The following is a 20,886-nucleotide window of genomic DNA, read 5'->3' on the forward strand; positions in this document are numbered from 1 at the left end:
GGAAATTTATTGCCCTAAATGCCTATATCACAAAAGAAGAAAGAGGAAAAATCAAAGGATTAACTGTCCCCTTGGAAGATCTAGAGAAAGAACAGCAAACTGTTACACAGCAACCAACAGGAAAGAAATAACAAGGATTAGAGATGAAATTGAGAACATGAAAACAACTGAGAAAATCAACAAATCCAGAAGTTAATTCTATGAGAAATCAATAAAATTGATGGACCCTTAATTAGGTTGACAAAAAGAAGGAAAGAGAGGATACAAATAAATAAAATCAGAAATGGAAGAGGTGACATAACCACTAACTCTGCAGAAATAAAGGAGGTAATGAGAGGATACTATGAACAACTTTATGCTAATAAACTAGACGATGTGTATGAAATGGACAACTTCCTAGAAAGGTATAAACAACCAACATTGACTTGAGAAGAAATAGACGACCTCAACAAACCAATCACAAGTAAAGAAATTGAATTGGTCATTAAGAAGCCCCCCCCCCAAAAAAAAACAGTCCAGGACCAGATGGCTTTACATGTGAATTCTATCAAACATTCAAGAAAGAATTAATACCAATCCTGCTCAAACTGTTCAAACAAAAATTGAAGAGGAGGGAAGGCTACCTAACTCATTCTATGAAGCCAACATCACCGTCATACCAAAACCAGACAAAGATACTACAAGAAAAGAAAATTACAGACCAATCTCTCTAATGAATATAAATGTAAAAATCCTCAACAAAATTCTTACAAATTGAATCCAGAACCACATTAAAAGAATTATACACCATCCAAGTAGGAATTATCCAAGGTGTGCAAGGATGGTTCAACATAAGAAAATCAATTAATATAAGACGCCATATCAGCAAATCAAAGCAGAAGAACCACATTATCATATTGATTGATGCAGAAAAGGCAATTGGCAAAATTCAAAATCCTTTCCTGTTGAAGCTACGGTGGTCAAAACAGCATGGTACTGGCATAAAGATAGATATACTGACCAATGGAATTTATATGTTGTTATATTTAAAAAAATTAAAAATAAAAATAATAATGTTAGTACACTGAATGAAGTTGAATGTGAGGATGATAGAGGAGGGCTGGGGGGCACAAATGAAACCAGAAGGAAAGATAGACAATAAAGACTGAAATGGTATAATCTAGGAATGCCTAGAGTGTCCAATGATAGTGACTAAATGTACAAATTAAAAAATGTTTTTGTATGAGGAAGAACAAAGGAATGTCAATATTATAGGGTGTTGAAAATAGATGGAATTCATATTTTAAAACTTTAGCTTATGTGTGAGACTGAAGCAAAAAATGTTTATTTGGTGCAAAATTTATATTTTGACTGGTGCATTTCCTAATATAACTTATATGGACAGTTTAATTGAACATCATAACTATATGGAACCTTGAATAGAGCATGAGATTTTGTAGGTTTGTCCAGAGTGATGCCCCGATAAATTCCAGAGTGATTTGAGCAGTGAATAAAAAAGTATTTGCAAAGTCCCCTTGGGGGAATGGCAAGAAAGGGGGGAAATTCAACTTCCCCAAGTAGAGAATTCTTGATATTCTCACAAGCAGTGGGGACAACCAAAGCTATAGGCTGAGACCCCAATCCTGGGGTTTGTTCATATGTCCCTGCAAAGGACAGACTAATCCTACTTAAAATTAGGCCTAAAAGTCATCCCCAGAGAACCTCTTTTGTTGCTCAGATGTGGCCTATCTCTCTCTCTGCCAACACGACAAGCAAACTCAGTGCCCTCCCCCTCTCTACGTGGGATGTGACTCCCAGGGATGTAAACCTCCCTGGTAACATGGGACAAAAATCCTAGAATGAGCTAGGACTCAGCATCAAGGGATTGAGAAAACCTTGTTGACCAAAAGGGGGAAGAGAGAAATGAGACAAAATAAAGTGTCATTGGCAGAGAGATTTCAGACAGAGTCGAGAGATTATCCTGGAGGTTATTCTTACACATTTTATAGATATCCCTTTTTTAGTTCAAGGTGTATTAGAGGCTAGAGGGAAGTACCTGAGACTGTAGAGCTGCGTTCCAGTAACCATGTTTCTTGAAGATGATTGTATAATAATATGGTTTTTGCAATGTGACTATATGATTATAAAAACCTTGTGTCTGATGTTCCTTTTATCTAAGATATTGACAGATAAGTAAAAAATATGTACTAAAAATAAACAGATAATTGGGGGAACATATGTCAAAGTAAATTGAGTAGATTGAAATGTTAGTGAACAATGAAAGGGAGTGGTAAGGGGTATAGGAAAAAATAGGTGGAACAACTGTTAAAATCTATTGAGCAGATGGAAATACTACTGGTCAGTGAGAGGAGGAGTAAGAGGTATGGTATGTGAGCTTTTTTCTCTTTTTCTTTTAATTTCTCTTTCTAGAGTGTGCAAATGTTCTAAAAAATGATCTTGGTGATGAATATACACTATGTGATGATATTGTGGGCCATTTTTGACTGTACACCATACACAAATGTTTGTATGTTAAGACTCTTCATGTTTGTATGTCTTTCTTTCCTGTTCTGGGAACCAGCCTGTGGGGGAGGGGCACTGGCCTCCACAGCGTGGGTCTCACGGTTCTGGGTGGGCTTGCAGCTAGTCCAGCTTGTCAGACTGGGGTACGCTGTGTGTCCCGTCACTGATGTGGCCCCAGAAGTTATTCTGTTCTGTTCCTGGCTATTTACTAGTTGCTCTGGAGGACTAACTAAATCCCACACCTCATTAAGCCATCATCTTGAACTAAAGTCCAATTATTTTAAGTCCGATTATTTTAAAGTTCACTTTTAAAATCTTATAGAAGGGTGCGCGGGTAGGTCAGTGGTTAGAATGCCTGCCTTTCATGCAGAAGACTCGGTTTTGATTCACGGACCATGCATCCCCAAAACACAAGAAGACTTATGAATGTGTGCAAGGTTTAGGGATTTAGGTACAAAGGTGTTTACCACACCATTTTTATTGGGCAAAAATGGAAGTATGCCCAACAATAGTGGATTGAGAAATGTTGACAGATGTATACAATGGATACTGTATAGGTATTTTAAAAAGATAGAAATGGAAAACAAGGAAATTGTAAGATCACACTAGTGTATGATCTTGTTTTTGAAAAATGCATGTACATACATCTGTCTACACAGACATCCATGTGCCACGAAATAATTTTCGGCCATGGCATGTGAGGTGATTTTATTTGATTTATTTTGTCTGTAAGTATTTTTCTGAGTAGTCTGTAGGGTGTATTTGTGACAAAGATTGAGGAACTATTCCAAGAAATACAAAGAAAGTTTATGTCATAAGAAGAATCTCAAACAGCTACCCCAATTTTGCCCCCTGTTCCCACACACATCTTTTGTTTTTTGTTTTAATATTCCTAGAATGTGCTGCACTAGAGCGTCTGACTTGGAAGTAGCAATTTGGGAATGTGGGTGGGAACGTAGAGTGGTTTAATATTCTTTTTTGTAGGGTGGAATAGGTTCTGGATGATACGCAGCACTGCTCTACATGAGCTCTACTCCTCTGATTCTGGCTGCCCGGGAGCCATCTTACTTTGTGCTCCTCTCTCCACAGCCTGGAAGCAAGATGGTGTCCTCCGCCAAAGCCGCGGTGCCCACCGTGAGTGACCAGGCTGCAGCTATGCAGCTGAGCCAGTGTGCCAAGAACCTCGCTACCTGCCTGGCAGAGCTGCGCACGGCCTCACAGAAGGCAAGTGGTGTCCTTGTCAGGAACGGATGAGCTGGTGGAGAGTGGCTGCAGCCTGGGGCCTCAACACTGAGGGATGCATTTTTTGGCAGCATTGCCCTTTCACTTGTGTGACCAAAGTGCTCTTTTGGATTGGCTTTTACCACGTTTAGCAGTTACCTCTTAGAGTTAGCTTTAACCTTCCAGTTAAAAGATGACTCTTCTCAGACTCCTTCAGGTTACATTCTTCTCTGTTCTCCCATGTCCTTGATGGCGTGATGGACATTTTTCACAGTCCTAGGGGAGACTTCTGGTCAGCAGTTTCTTGGTGCCAGGTAAACGGTGGGCCAACACAGCTGATCCTATCTTCCAGTCATCGACGTCTAAAATTAATAAATTACGTAGGCAGAAACTATGTTTGGAGGGAAGTGGGGATGGAATAGAGTAGTCATTTCTGTTCTCTTTCTTTTCCCTGAAAAGTTTTCAAACCTTTCCCAGGGGTATTCACCTTAACAAGGTCCTGAATAGATCGTAAGTAGGATTTAGATGATTTTCTGTCTCTGGAACTGAATAATTATCAAAGGGCATAATTGCTGCACTGTTTGGTACAGTATTAGAATGAAGTTCTAGCATGAATTCATTTTTCCTCGTGTGGCAGTCCCTCTGTGGAAACTGTCAACTTCATACATGTACAAAGGAAGAAGGTAAGAGTTGACATGAATTCTTAGTATCACAAAAAACAATTCAGAGCATTAAACTATGTCCAATAAAAAACTCTTTTGAGCTTTGTTTTTCTAAGGGGAAGTACTGGGATCATTTATTCTGGCACCACCTAGGAGTGCTTATTAGAATGTAGGTTCCTGGGCCTTGCAACTGAAAAACCAAATCAGAATCACTGACAGAAGACTGGGTATCTGCATTTTAACAGTTTTCCTCAGTGAGTCTTAGATGCATACTAACATCAAACAGCTGCTTTGGAGCAGAGCTCCCAAAGTGGAACTCACCCAAGGCCATCTGCTGGGTTCAGAAAAATACCATGAGAGCTTTTAAATATATTGTAATACAGTTTAAGGATTAGGGGTGGTATCTGTAGATTCAGACTGTCTGCAGAAAATTCTGGCCCTGCTGTTGACTAATTTTGAGATCTGGGCAAGTTAGTTAACCTCTATGCCTCATTTTCCTCGCATCATATTCTAGTACATAAAAATCATTTGATTAACATATACAATATATATATTAATTGCTGTTATCTAAAAAGGGTAAAAATTGGGAATTTCCCCTATTTAATATTCTGACCACTCATTATGTATATGTCTATATAATTTACCGAGATTGTTGGTGGAATGCAATAAAATCTTTGGAGACCTGTGTTCTGAATGATCAAAAGAATAAAGTATTTTTCTTAGAACAAATTACTAGGAGAAAAATCTTTCCTGATCTTCAGTTTGAAAGAAAATGGCTTATAATCTAGAGATTTATAAAGAAAAACAAGGCAGAGTCCTGGGTGCACTTGGTTATTCATTTAATCACCACCTGCCTCCTGAACCTCTTTGTGCACAGATACCTCTGGCACTAGGTGCTAGATCTCTAGAATGTAGACTCAGCCAATAAAGGCTAATTTTCCTCCTAGCCTGAGAGGAAAATTCATGTCAGATAAAAGAGCTTCAATGAGATTTAAAATAAGTCCATTTATGAGACACACATAGTTGATTCTTTAGGGAATTTAGGACTGAAGTCCTGATGAAGGATTATTTTGCTCTCTTGGGAAATACTTCTCACCCCTCCCTCCTGTTACTGGATTTGGAGGCTTACTGGGTATATCAGAATGGCTTCTCATATGTTGCAAAAGTGTTTGGTACAGTTTTCTGAAACTGACTTTGTACACATATTCCCAACTCTGTTGACAGGCCCATGAAGCTTGTGGTCCTATGGAAATCGACTCAGCTCTGAATACTGTGCAGACACTTAAGAATGAACTACAGGATGCTAAGATGGCTGCAGTGGAGAGTCAGCTGAAACCCCTTCCAGGAGAAACGGTGAGAGATTTTAGAGCCAGCTGTGGAGCAGGATTGTCTTCTTGTAATTAAAGTCTTGTTGAGGCATCTCTAGAAGCTCAGGTTCCTGAATTGCAAGCACTTTGAATGTAAAGTCTAAGATAGCCACATTTCCTTAAAACTGCATTAACAGAAAGATCATGGTGACAGTTGGGGACAGGGAGGGTTGGTCACATGGTTACCTGAGAATGAAGCACGGCTGAGAGTGAACAGGGGTCTCTTGCAAGGGCAATTCAACATAAGAAAATCAATTAACGTAGTAAACCACATGAACAGAATGAAGGGGAAAAAAAACACATGATCATCTCAATTGGTACAGAAATAGCTAACTTCACAATTAACAGTGAAAGACTGTAAGCTTTCTCTCTAAGATCAGGAACAAGTCAGCGATGCCAACTGTCACCTCTGTTATTCAGCATTGCCCTGAAAGTTCTAAACAGAGCAATTATGCAAGGAAAAGAACTAAAAGACACCAGGGTTTATAAAGGAAGAAGTAAAATTCTCTCCATGTGCACATGATGTGATCCTAAATACAAAAAGTCCTGAAAAAAATCCACAACAAAACTCCTAGAGCTAATAAATGAATTCAGCAAAGTGGCAGAGTACAAGATCAATACCAAAAAAAATCAGTAGTCTTTATACACATTAGTAGTGAGCAAGAAGAAAAGGAAATCAAGAAAAGAATTCCATTTTGATAGCAAAATAATCAAATACCTAGGAATAAATTTGAGCAAGGTTATAAAGGTTCTATATGCAGATATCTACAAAACATTGCTAAAAAAGATCAAAGCAGACCTACGTGAATGAAAGTACATCTTATGTTCATAGTTAGGAAAAACAAATACTGTTAAGATATTAATTCTACCCAAATGGTTCACAGATTCAATTCAGTCCCAGTCAAAATTCCAATGACCTTCTTTGCAGATGTGGAGAAGCCAATCATCAAGTTATATGGAAGGATAAGTGGCTGAGAATAGCCAAAACCATCTTGAAAAAGACAACCAAAGTTGGAGGACTCACACTTCCTGATCTTAAAATTTATTACAAAGTTCTCAAAAAAAAAAATTACGAAGTCATAGTAATCAAAACAGTGTGGTACTGGCACAAAAACAGACAATAGCCGATGGAATTGAATCGAGAGCTCACATTATGGTCAACTGCTTTTTTGATAATGGTGACAAATCCACTCAATGGGAAAATAATCATCTCTTCAACAAATGATGCTGGTAAACTATATCTTCTTTTGCAAAATGGATCAAAGACCTAAATTTGAGGACCAGAACTATAAAAGTCCTAGCAATAAACATTGGGAAGCAACTTTAGGACCTTATCTTAGACAATGGTTTCTTGGCTTTACACCCAAAGCACAAGCAAAGCAACTAAAGAAAAAAATGGTTAATTTGGGGACCTCTTCAAAATTAAAAGCAATTATTCCTTAGACTTTATCGTGAAAGTAAAATGGCAGCCTACTCAGTAGAAGAAAATATTTAGAAACCGTATATGACAGAGATTTAATATGAAAAATATAAAAGAAATCCTTCAAATTAACAAAAAAGAGACAACCAATCTAATAATGGGCCAGAGACTTGAATAGACATTTCTCAAAAGTGGCCAAAAATTACAGGAAAAGATGCTCAACATGGTTATCTATTCATGAAGTGCAAATGGAAACCACAGTGAAATACCGTGTCATACCTACTAGAATGGCTTCTATTAAGAAAATGGAAAATTGCAAGTGTTGGAGATGTACAATGTAAAATGGTATTGTTGTGAAAGACAGTTTGGCTATTCCTCAGAAAGGAAAGTATAGAATTACCCTATGACACAGCAATTCCACTTCTAGGTGGGTTGTAAATTGAAAGCATGAAGAATGAAGCAATGAAAGAATGAAGTCTTGATGTGTGTATCATAACATGGATGAACTTCAAAGACATTATATTGAATGAAATAAGCCAAACACAAAAGGACCAATATTATGTGATCCACTGGTAAGGAAAAGTTAGAATAAATAAGTTCATAGAGACAGAATCTAGAAGATAGCTTACCAATTATAGGGTGAGGGTAGGGAATAGGGAGTTAGTGCTTAAAATGTATCGAGTTTCTGTTTGGGATAATGGTGATACAGGATGGTGGTGGTGGCACGACCTTGTGAATGTAATTAACAGCGCTGAGATAGTGTTTGAATGTGGTTAAAAGGGAAGATTTTAGATTGTATATATGTTACTAGAATTGAAAAAAAACAAAAAAAACCCTGTGGAACTGCCTGACACTAAACAGTGAACTGTAAATTAACCATGGACCATATAATAATAGTATAATCACAAAAATATACTTGCATTCATTGTAATAAATGTACCACACCAATTCAAGGTGTCAGCAGTAGGGTGATATGTGGCAACTCTGTCATTCAGTATGATTTTTCTGTAAACTCACAACTTACCTAAGAAAAAGAAAAAGACAAGATAGCTCAGGTTCAGATATGTTAGTTCACTGAACTATAGTCACCCAGTTGATGATCGAGCCAAGTTTGGTTCCTGGTGCAGCAGCTTTCCAAAATGGTCCAGATGTCCCTTTGCAAACTCCTGTTCCGAGGAACCCAAGAGAGACTGCCATGACACAATTTTTGCCTTTTCATAAAATAAGTAGACAGTTAGATTGCAAGTAACCAAAGTGTAATTTTTGAAGTAATTTGTGTACTAAAATGTGTGTGTACCATTTTATGACATTGTTGGCTAGAATGGACCAGACTCTATTTTTTATTCAAAGCTCTGCCTCTCTTTGGAGACATGTCATGAGAATAAAAATGTACACATTCTCTGATGCCTTTCTGTCCTCGTGCCATGTGTCTGCCAGTTCTCATCCAAAATGTTACCCTCATCTAGTAATCAAATAATTATCTTTACCCTAGGCCTTGAAAGACTTTGTTCCCTGAATTATTTATTCAGTTTACAAAGCAAGATGACAACTCTTCATGGGAAGCAAGCACTTTGCCCATTTTCATAATCTCATTTACTATTCCAAGCCTCTATTTCTATTGCATTTCCTTTCTGTTGAAACTCCTCACAGTATAATGATCAAAATGAACAATGTTAATGGTCCCACATGCCAGGAAGGTGGTACAGCTGGATATCTGCCCATTTCCTGCCAAGGCATAATTAATTCCCACTAAGGATTTGTTGCAGACCTTCTAAATTAGCTTCTAAATGAGTAATACTAATAGCTACCATTTGTTGCGTATCTACATAAATGCTCGCATAACCTTCCTACCTAGGAATTACAATCTCAGGAAATAAGGCTTGGAGAGTTTCAGTAACTTACTCAATCTCGGGAAAGTGGGCAGTGATTTAAACCCAAGTTTGTTAAGTTTGGGCTCTTTCCCCAGTGTCACCCAGATTCTTCTTAAAATCATGTGTGTATTAGATGGGAAATAGCTGAAGCCCAAGATTTTATCTGCATCATTTTTCTAATATAAGCTAAGAATTCAGTGGATGCTTTTCTTCTAACCCCCCTTCTCCTTTGAATATTCTTCTAGCTGGAAAAATGTGCTCAGGACCTGGGAAGTACATCTAAAGCAGTGGGCTCCTCCATGGCACAGCTCCTGACCTGCGCTGCTCAAGGCAATGAGCACTACACAGGTAAGGCTCTCTGTGCCCTTCAGGATGCCATGTGGCCAGGTGCAGACACCTGTGCTGTTTTGAGGTTGTGTGTGGCGGGGGTGGGGGGGTGTTGAAGGGTTGGTAGGGAGTGGTGTTTTCACTGATTTGACAGTAAACCTGATTTTTTTTTTCTTTGCAGCAGTTCAGCACATATTTTCCAAGCACTTTATATGTCCAATGAAACTCCCTGCCCACACTCTTGTAAAAGAGCGCCCATTTATGGGATATCCCTCAGATGCCATTCACAGGTGATCTCATTGACCCTCACAGGAACCCAATAAGTAGATATCATGATCCCTGTTTCACAGGGAAGACAGAGGCCCAGAGAGATTAAGTACCCTGAAGTCACATTGCCCAAAAGTGACAAAGTTGAAATTAGAACCTAGGCTTGTTTCTTCCTGAGCTCAATCCTACGTATACAAAGAATAATAAAATATACTTTCTCCAAACTCCTTGTGGGCCACCCCTGCTAAACCATGAACAAACACTAGTTACACTTTTCTAGGACTACTGCTGGCTCTTGAAATCCCATGAAATGAAAGGAAAACAAAAGTTCAAAGAGAATAGGGGAGGAGATGACAACTAAGTAGATGTCAGTAAAATTTTGAAAGCTAGAAGGAGACAAATGAGTGGTAAGTGATAGAACTGAATAAACAAAAACATAAAGTACTCCAGGTATAGGGAAGTCACTAAGAAGCAAGCAGATTTGTGCTGCAAAATCCTGGTAGAATATTAAAGTATAATATACATACAAAAGAGAGCATAAATATGGAGTGTGTACCTTCTTAAGTTGCGCGAATTCAGTGCACCCAAAAAAGCACCACCAAGACCAAGAAATAGAACGTTTCAGCAACCCAGATGTGCCCGTGTGCCACTCCCAATCTCACTACCCCCTTTCTCTGCCCTTAGTGGTAATCACCCAGGACTTCTAACATCTTAACGTTGCCTGCTTTTGAAGTATGAATAAATGGCATCATACACTATGTGTCCATTTGTATGGGCTTTTCAGCATTATACATGTGAGACTCCATCTATATTGTGTGTAACAGTAGTCCGTTCATTTGCATCTCTTTCTCTAGTATTTCTCTAGAGTGCACATCCCTGTTTGTTATTCTTTGTACTGTTGATGGACATTCGGGTTGTTGCCAAATAATGTTGCTTCGAATATTCTACTACATGTATCTTCATGAACATAAGTAAGCCTTTTCTAGATCCATACCTAAGAATGAAATTGTAGGGTCATCAGTGGTGCACATATTCAGCTACACTCCCTACAGAAGTGCGTGAAAAAGTTCCATTTGTTCTACATCCTTGCTAAAAACTTTTTATTGTAATCTTTTTCATTTTAGCCACTTTAGTGAGTGTGTAGTAGCACCACATACATTATGGTTTTAATTTGCATTTTCCTAATGAGCAATATGTTTGAGGAATTTTGCGTATATTATTGACCAAATGGACATTGTTTGTGCCTTGCTTGGTCTTATGTTTTGCCTGTTTTTAAAACTTGGGTTATTCAAGATTCCATGTACTTGGGGGTGCAAAGGCTCCTTAGGGATGACAAAAGGTAAAATAAGTTGAGGGGTGGAAACTTGGGTTATCTTTTTCTTATTTATTCATAGGAGTTTTTATCATTTATGTATTTCTTGTATCTTCTTTCAGTTTGTAGCTTCCCTTTTCACTCTCAAAGGTATTTTTGTGGAATAAAGGTTTATTTTTCTATTTTTTAAATTTTGATAGTCTAGTTTATGAGTTTTTTCCTTTATAGTAACTACTGTTTTTGCCCTATTTAAAAGTCTTTGCTTATCCCAACGTCATGAAGATACTCTCCCCTAATATGTTAAAGAAGCGTTTTTGTTTTACCTTTCATATTTAGAATTATATTTGTAGTTGAATTTTGTGCATTTGCCAAAAAATTTCCAGTTTAATTGCTTTTTGCATGAATATCCAGTTGACTGAGTATCACTGATTGAAAAGACCATCCTGTCCCCAATAGTCTTTAGTGCCACCTTTGTCATAAATTAACTGAAATTAAATGGGTCAGTTTCTGGTCTCCCATTCTTTTCCATTGATTTAATTGCCTGTCCTTACATTAATACCACACTTTCTTAATTATGGTAGTTTTGTAGTGAGTTTTAATATCTCGTAATGTAAGTCTTTTGACCTTTCTTCTTCAAGGTAGTTCTGATATTTTTGACCCTTCACATTTCCACATAAATTTTAGAATCAGTCTTTGATTTCTTCCCAAAAACCTACTTGTTTTTAACTGGTATTACATTGAATCTCATTTTGGGAGAATTGACATTTTTACATTATTGAGGCTTCTGATCTGTAAGCATATATCCATTTTTTTTTAGGTCTTTTTTCCTCTCAATATTGTTTTATAATTTTCTGCAAGAAACATTGCCTTGTTTATTGTGTGCAAGGTATATCTTTTTCCATCCTTTCAGCTTTTCTGTATTCTTATATTTAACATGTATCTTATGAGTTACTTATAGTTGTGGTTGTTCTATTTTGTGGGGTAGAAGTCTATTTGTTTGCATAACAATCTTTTTCTTTCAATTGGGTTATTTTATTTACATATAATACAGTTTTTGGCATATTGAGTTTTGAATCAGTCATCTGACTTTTTTCTTCTCTATATGTCCTATCTGTTCTAGGTTCTTTTTCTCTTCTTCTCTTTAGATTTATATATTTTTGTTAAATTCTTTTTCCCTCCGCTTGATTGGTTTTTTAGCTGTACATTCATTTATTGTTTTATTTTTTTAAGTCTTACAAATTAATATATTTACCTCTTCCTAGACAGTACAGGTATCACTTTACCTTCATTTACCACTGTATTTTAATTCCTCTGTAGTTTAATCTCCTCAGATCAGTCTTAGTATTATCTCATACAATAAATATTCTTTTAGAGTTACTCACATAGTTACCCTTTCCATTGATCTTTAGTCCTTCTTGCATTACCACATGCTTCTGTCTAGGATCATTTCCCTTCTACCTTTAGTGTGAGTCCATTGGTGACAAATTCTCTCAGTTTTTGTTTGTCTGAATATGCCTTTGTTTAGCTTTTATTTTTGGTGGATAATTTCACTTATTATAAAATTTTAGGTTGGCAGTTATTTTCTTCCAGCACTTTGAAGATGTTATTCCATTGTCTTCTGGCTTCCTTTATTTCTCTTGTGCAGTCAGCTGTCAGTTTACTCTACTAAAGGTAATGTGATTTTATTTTTTACTCCTCTGCTTGCTTTTTGAGTGTTCTCTGTCTCTGGTTTCCAAGAAGTGTGCCCTAGAAGTTTTCTTATGTATTTATCCTGCTTTGGGTTGCAGTGTCCTTAAAAATGGGATCTGTTGAAAATGGGATGTCATTTCTGGAAAATGCTCCACCCCTGTGTCTTCAAATACTGCTCTTCCCCATTCTCCCTCTCTCTCTCTCTCTCTCTCTCTCTCTCTTTTTTTTTTTTTTTTTTTTGGTAGGCTGCAGTAACTCCATATATTAGATCTTTTCACTTTTACATATTTTCTATCATCTTTTCTTTCCATAGCTTGTTCTCAGTATTTTTTTTACTCTATCTTCTAGCTCACTCTTCCTCTCTTTAGGTTATCTATTCTTTCAACACTCTCTATTAATTTTTTATTTTAAATGTCATATTTTTGAGCTTTAAAATATCCATTTTATTATTTTCTTATAGCCTCCATTTCTCTGCTGAAATTTTTATCTTGCCATCTAATTTTGTCATGTCTGTAACATGTTTGTCACAGTTATTTAAAGTCCAGATGTGATAACTCTAAACTCTGTAATCACCTATAGGCCCATTTCTTTTGTCTGTTATTTTTCCTCTTAGTTTTCAGCCATTTGGTCTTATCTTCTGTTTTTAGTTTTGTTTTGTTTTTCAATATTAGATATTGGTATTTGACATTTTGAAAATAATTTGGGGCTCTAGATTGTGTTTCTTTCCCTAGAGAGGATTTTTCTTTTTTGCTTTATTTAGCAGGTGGTTAAGATAGGAGCCAATTATCATAATCTAAGCAGGGACTGAGTTTATTGGAACTAGAGGTGTATTTCCAGTTTATCTTATAAATTGTACCCCTTTGTTGGTCCTTGGTGTTTACCATATCCCCTCCTGTTTCTTGGACCCAAAATTCTACTTTTTATCCACCTAGCTCCCGGAAATTTCAGGAAACTCTGCTCTACTCAGCTTCTTGGTAACAGTTTACAAATTAGCAAATTCCTCGAGGGGAAAAGCACCCCTAAACATTGGACTTATCATTTTGTTCTTTCCTTCTCTTCAAGATTTTGGTTCTTTTTTCCTTGGTGCTTTGGTATCTCTTCCTGGCCAGTGCCTTTGAATATGTTTTGTATATTTTTCCTGTGTTTCTAGTTGTTTTCTCAGTGGAATGGTTGACCTGCAATAAGTTATTCTGCCCTTATTATAAGTAAAATTCTCTTTGATTTTTAAAAGTTTATACATTTGTTACATTGAAATTAAAAAATTTTTAAAACACAGTAGGAGGACAAAAGGAATTATGGGTATGGTATAGTAACTACAATAATAGGAACATATAATTCTGCCTTAATGGAAGGGTAAAAGAGAGTTTTAGAGCAGAATTGACATCTAATCAGGGTTTTGAGAATTTTTTAGCATTATTGACAAAGGAAAAGTATGTGTAAATGCTTATGGAACATAGGGTATATAAGAGATTAAGTTTCTAAAATTTTCACATATTAGTTCATTCTTGCCTGATTTTGCTTAGAAAAGTCTGTTTTTGGTTGAAGGAAGACAGGTTTATAGCTTGCATCTTCTGATACTGATAATATCCAGGATGACAGACTGTCTAGTTAATGTTTGGACAGTAGCTTGGAAGTATCACAGTTTAGTTTATTGGGCTATAGAAAAGGTGGTTCTGGAAATAGGAACAGCATGTATGACATTTCAGAGGTGGGAAAAAAGAAGACTGACTAAAGGAACTGAGAAAGCTTTAAGTAAAGGTAAGGAAGGTAGAGCATAAGAAGATAAGGCTGGGAAGTTAGGCTGGGTAGGATTCCAGAAGGCCTCAAAAGTCAGTTTAAATAAATCAGCATTTAACCTAAGAAAATTGGAAAAAATTAAGTATTTTCAACTGTGGATGCAATCCAGATGGACTTTTATATAGACTGCCTTACCTTCTGCATGCAGAATGGATTGAAGGGAAACAAGGCTGGAACAGGTAGACCAGTGAAGAGGCTGTTGAATTAATCCAGATAAGATAGTGATTTGCAGTGGAGAAAAAGAGGGGGATTAAGGAAATCTTGGTGACTAGTTAGAAATTGTCAGAGATGGGGTTAAAAAAGGTAACATGGTTAACTCTATCTGGTCTGATAACTGAACAATTATGATTCACTGTTTTGGGGAATGCAGGACCTTTGGCGGGTCTGTGTGTGGGTGAAGGTCAGGGATGCCAAGTTCAGCTTTAAATGTGCTCAGTTTGAAGTGTCTGCAGGATAGCCAAATACAGGTGCCCATTAAATGGCTAGACATTCGGTTCTAGAACTCAGTAAAGAAGGTTAGCTGGAGATATAAATATGGAAATTATAAGTAAATGATAATGATTGAAATCATGGAGGTTGATAAGTTTGCCAAAGGGGAGTGGTTGAGTGAGAAAAGATGTAACCCTGAGGATTCCAAGTATTTAAGGGAAAGGCTGAGCAATAGGAACTTTGGAAAGCAATGAGAACATGTGGCCCTGGAGAGAACAAGGGAACTGGGAAAGTGGAATGTCTCTAGAGCTAGAGACTATTACCTTAGAGAGAATGGCCGATAGTGGCAGTTGCTACCAGAAGTCATGTAAGAGGGGAACTTAAGACGCATTCATTCATTTTAGGAATAAGGTGGTCACTGCTGTTCTTGTTGAAGGTGATTTCAGGGAATTTGAGGAATGTGTGGAAAGCAAGGAAAGAGAGTAATGGTCCCAATTCCCTTGTATAATCCCCCCAGGCTTTGTGGGATATTCAGAAGTTGCACATGAACGGCCAATGGCCAGATGTATTTTTGGTTGGTCAGTTCAGTATTCAAAATACATATCTACATGGCTGAACACAGTTACATAGAATCCTTTTCAGATATTTTGGGACAGATTTAAAAATCTATGTTATACCTGATTTTTACTTTGTGGGTTTGTTATGGGGTCCAATACTGTCTTGACACACAGTCTACATGAATTCTGATCAAGAACAACTGCTGCAAGGAGTTCTACTGTAGTTCATATCATTGATGTGTTCTCTTAAGACTCTGCTACTAAATATAATTTAAGATCCAGTTGGCATGAACACTGTGAAAGTAATCGTGTTTTCTAAGATTGTTATTGAAACAAAAGTCTACTTCACTATTTCCCTATTGATGGTTCTGGCATTGGGATGCATACTTGACTACAGGGACAGTTTCATCCGGAGAAGTTTGCTTGGACTCCTGACTCTATCATGTTTGTCACTGTGAATGCTATTATAAATTCAGCCATGTACATCCTTCAATGTCCACTGAGCTCTCTGACCCCAAGTGACTTTGTTTCATCCTGTTGGTGATATGGCTTCCTCTTTCCAGGAAACCTGATCCCTCCAAAGAGAATCTCTGATGTACCCTGAGATTTCACAGTGAGTCCTCAGCAGAAAACATGTGGGATGGACAGGCTTAGAGTTTTGAAATTTAGTTCTTCCAGTTTCTGCCTTTTTGAAGTTGTCTGAGTATATAAAATATTCTTCAGTAAATGAGTTTTGCATAAACATGGTTTTTCTAATTGCGTAGTTAGAATTCCAAATTCCTATACAATTCAAACTGAAATGGATTCAAGGGTCTGTATAATAAGTGGGAAGGGAAGAGAGGAGAGATCTAGAAATCACAGCCTGGAATCTTCTGTGGTCAGAGATGGAATCCCTGCCTCTCCTAAAACTGGAAAACTAAAGGCCAGAGAAAGATGCCAACAGTTTAGACCACTCATCTGTTCATCACAGAACCAGAGCAAGGATGAGTTCTTTCTTTTTTTTTCATTTTTCTATTTTTGTTGACAAATCTTCACACATATGCATTCCATACATGGTGTACAATGTCTTACAGCATCATCACATACTTGTGTATTCATCACTGTGATCATTTTTAGAACATTTGCATCACTCCAGAAAAAGAAATAAAAAAAAAAAACCTCATACATTCCGTACCCTTACCCTTCCCTCCCATTAATCCCTAGTATTTCCATCTACCCAATTTATTTTACCCTTTATCCCCCTTTTATTTATTTATTTATTATCCATATTTTTTTGTTCATCTGTCCATACTCTGGACATCAGACACAAGGTTTTCACAATCACACAGTCACATTGTAAAAGCTGTATCATTATACAGTCGTCTTCAAGAAACATAGCTTCTGTAACACAGCTCAGCAATTTCAGGTATTTCCCTCCAGCCACTCCAATACACCATAAACTAAAAAGGGATATCTAGATAACATAAGAATAACCTCCAGATAACCTCTCAACTCTGTTTGAAATCTCTCAGCCACTGAAACTTTATTTTGTCTCATTTTTCTCTTCCCTCTTTTGGTCAAGAAGGCTTTCTCAATCCCATGATGTGGGGTCCCGGCTTATCCTGGGAGTCCTGTCCCACATTGTCAGGAAGACTTATACCCTTGGGAATCCCACATAGGGCAGGAGGGCAGTGGGTTCAAGGATGAGTTCTTACCCTCATCTGGTACTCTTCTGAGCAACAGCATCCCTTAATCCTGTGCAGAAGGCTTCAACATAAAATGGAAGGACCATTCTATTTTTCTGTTCCTCTCCTTCACCTTAGCTTCATTTACCTTTGTGCTTTCTCTTCTGGGCTTCTCCTTTGCTGTAAGACAGAAAACACGCTTAAAATTCGTTCATTCAGCAAGCTGTACTCAGAAGCACCATGTGATAAATGGTAGATTGGCAGTTTTGTAATTTGCCTTAATTAGATTGCAGTTATGTCTCAGCCCTGTGACTTACTATATATTTTCAGATTAGCAAGTCTGTGGCACTGCAGAGCTGTCTTACTTTATGGATGTGGGGCCCTTCTGACACTTGATTGTATTGCGGAGTTCCATCCTTAGTAACAAGAAGACCACCTACAGCATCTGTGCCACCTCAGCTAAAGTGACTGCTGGTCAAGGCCACACTCACTGTGAGCCTGCAGCTCATGCAGCTGCATCCTTCAGAACCTAGTCAGTTTAAAGTTGAGGGTGTGAAAGAGATTGATTGGTATATTTTTCACTTAAAAAGAAACCCTCATATCTCTCTACCCCAAAGCATCTGACCTGGACATTGAGAAAACCTCAGCTCTAGGTCTCATGATGCCTATAAAAGAGTCTGCGGACAAGATAGTTGGCACCAGTGGGCTTCATCTGTAAAATGGGTAGCTGAGATAGAGATGAGATGAGCGCTCAGGTCTGCCGTTTGGCAGTTCTTGGGCTCTTGTCACATACCCTGGCATCTCAGTCTCTGTCCTGTTCTTCTGTGCTGTATGCGCTGTTGGTGTGGGTTTAAAAAGCTTGTATCCATAATTTATCCAAAGTCTTGGCATCGGTTTAGAAGTGAAGTTAAAGATGAACAGGGACTTCACAAAGAGCACATCCAAGTGGCCAGTAAACACGAAAAGGTGCTCAACATCATTACTGATCTGAGAAGTACAAATCAAAACCTCACAGAGATTCAACTACACACCCACCAGAATGGCTAAATTTTAAAAATAAAACAATATCAAGTGTCGGTTAGTATGTAGAGCAACTGGGAATGGAACTTTCATACATTACTGGTAGAGTATAAAATGGTAAAGGCATTTTTGAAAAATTGTCTTGCAGTATCTCCTAAAGCTAAACATGCATTTTATGATTCAGCAACTTAACTCCTAGATATACCCAAGAGACTTGAGTTCATATATCCAACAAAATGCATGTACAAGAAATATCTTGGTAGCTTTATTCATAAGCCTCCAAAATTGGAAACAATCCAAATGTTTGTTTGAATGTTATGATTCAAATGCTGTGAAGCATGGATGAATGCATTTTGGTGTATTCATATAATAGGATACTATAGCTCAAAAAAAAAGAATGGACTGCCCCATGTGACAACTTGGGCAAATCCCTTAGTATTTATGGCAAGAAAAGAAATTAGACACAAAAGATTGCATACTGTTTTGTTTGTTATCATGGAGTTTAAGAATAGTAAAACTAGTTTAAGGTGATAATTTTAGAATAATGATTACTTCTGGTGTGAGGGAGATATTAACTTCAAAAAAGCATAAGATGATAGAACTGTTCTGTACCTCAATCTGGATGGCGATTACACGGGTGAATACACATGGTGCACGTTAGGCCATCTGTATATTTACTAGCACACGGTTGGTGTTCCAGGTCTAGGGACAGGGGGTGGTGGAAGCAAGGAGCTGGAGGGAAAAGTTTTTTTAGCATTGTGTTTGTTATGAACGTTTTTCTTGGTTTGGTATAGAGCCAGCAGTATAAGTTACTTTTTTGAGAAACTCAGCAAATTCAAATTTTATGAAAGGTTATATGAAGCCCACTGTATCCTGGGCACTGTGGTAGTCTTCTCTCCTTTTAAGAGGGCCATCGTTTAGAGATTTATTCCCACCTGAAAGTGGGGTTTTTTAATGACATCTAACAGAAGGTTTGGTGGGCTTTTATCCACAGGTGTGGCTGCTAGAGAGACGGCCCAAGCTTTGAAAACACTGGCTCAGGCTGCTCGCGGAGTGGCCGCCTCTACCACTGACCCCTCAGCTGCGCATGCCATGTTAGATTCTGCTCGAGACGTGATGGAGGGCTCGGCCATACTCATTCAGGAAGCCAAACAGGCGCTGATTGCACCTGGAGATGCAGAGAGGCAGCAGAGACTAGCTCAGGTGAGGCCCAGGCTTGGGGATTATGGTCACCAGAAATGGGGACATGTCTCCAGGTTGTCTCCTGAGCACTTTTTTGCCTGCAGGAACCCTTTCACTCAGTGAGTGTTTTCATAGCCTTCCAAAGTGCCGTAACAATGTAGGTCATAAACGATAGCCGCTTTTGTAAGTCTTATCCAGGTAAAATTGAGGTTTACTTAATTCATAGACAGACGAGGGTATGGGGGGTTATTGAAATCTGTCCTTGGACATTTAGGAGCCAGGAAGTTATGTTTTTCTTTAGGCCTGTTGATGCTTAGTCTGGGAAGTAAGGTCAATGTACAGTTCTAGCTGCTCCACATTTCAATTCTGATTCTCAGTTTCCCCCTTCAGATGATTTTCAACTACCTAATAAAACCAATAAAAACTAGACACCATACAGGGAAAGTCTCATCATGGGGCTGGGAAGGAGATGGTTGAGGTTAAGGGAAATGACGAGGCCAAGAGCACAGACAGTGAGCCGCTGAGACAGCCTTAAAGGCAGTAGGTGAGTGGTTCCAGAACAGTGCAGCCTAAGTTGGCCAGGAGGGGCTCAGAGCATCCTGCCTGTCCTTGGGAAGGGTGAGTTTTAGGGATGTTTGTACCAGAGGGTCTGTGAGCAGCACAAATCAACCGCAAGGCTAGCTGCCTATGATCCAGGGACTCAAGGGCTGCTTCCACCTCTGTGACCTCAGCAGGGCTCTCAAGAAAGGAGGTATTTTCATTTTCTTGGCATTTAATATCTTTGTTTCAGTACCTGCCCTGATATGGAGAGTTTTGTGTTTGAATCACAAAACCATGGCTCAGCCTGGCTTTGGTGAATGTGTGTATCACGTCCATTGCCAAGACAGGATGTTAACCCCATGAGGACACTTAGCTTTGCTCTTGGCCAAAAGACCTAGGTAATGTTATTTCATATAGTGAACAGTGTCAGGTCTATGCTGGTGGGCATTTTCCCCGGGGGTATTTGTTTTGGCTCTGCATAATGTCATTGCTCATTCCCAACAGAGTGCAGAAATGTTTGTACTGAAATTCCTGGCGCTCCTTTCTTATGGCATTTCTCACCCCCCATCCCCTATGCCCCCATGTACTCAGGTGGCCAAAGCCGTCTCGCACTCATTGAATAGCTGTGTGAACTGCCTCCCCGGACAGAGGGACGTGGATGTGGCTTTGAAGAGCATCGGGGAGTCTAGCAAGAAGCTGCTTGTGGATTCGGTGAGAGGCTCTTGGATTTGGGAAGGGACACAGAGGGCAGTGGCTTCGCTGTAGGTGTGAGCACTGTCTTGTCCCTCTGTGGGATCTCCAAGCCGCTGACCAGGAGTCCTGTTTCCTTGTTTTGTTTTATGATCAGAATCAGTCTCCCACGTGGAGCTTTAAAGTTTACTTTTTCTTTGAGCTCATGTGACTCTTTGTTCTTTAACCACCCCTGTGAGACAGAAAAGGGGATATGTAATCATCTGACTTTTTACCTGGGCATCCCGGGCAGGTATTATCAGGTGATAAAGGGGCAGGTATCCAGTGCTAATGAGAGCGGGGACAGTGAGGAATTTCAACTTGGGGACT

At 38.5% G+C, this 20,886-nt stretch overlaps 1 protein-coding gene across 11 annotated transcripts in view; it reads left to right on the plus strand.

The window, feature by feature from the left end:
* Positions 1-20,886, plus strand: part of TLN2 (talin 2) — a 491,250-nt gene that overhangs the window by 343,777 nt on the left and 126,587 nt on the right. For all 11 annotated transcript variants that reach the window (XM_077128095.1, XM_077128103.1, XM_077128097.1 and 8 more), the window contains 5 exons: positions 3,592-3,726; positions 5,610-5,738; positions 9,289-9,391; positions 19,100-19,308; positions 20,419-20,538. In XM_077128095.1, the coding sequence (XP_076984210.1) occupies positions 3,592-3,726; positions 5,610-5,738; positions 9,289-9,391; positions 19,100-19,308; positions 20,419-20,538 (696 nt within the window). The remainder of the gene's footprint in view (positions 1-3,591; positions 3,727-5,609; positions 5,739-9,288; positions 9,392-19,099; positions 19,309-20,418; positions 20,539-20,886) is intronic.

The sequence above is a fragment of the Tamandua tetradactyla genome, chromosome 14 (assembly GCF_023851605.1).
Source record: "Tamandua tetradactyla isolate mTamTet1 chromosome 14, mTamTet1.pri, whole genome shotgun sequence".
Taxonomy (NCBI): domain Eukaryota; kingdom Metazoa; phylum Chordata; class Mammalia; order Pilosa; family Myrmecophagidae; genus Tamandua; species Tamandua tetradactyla.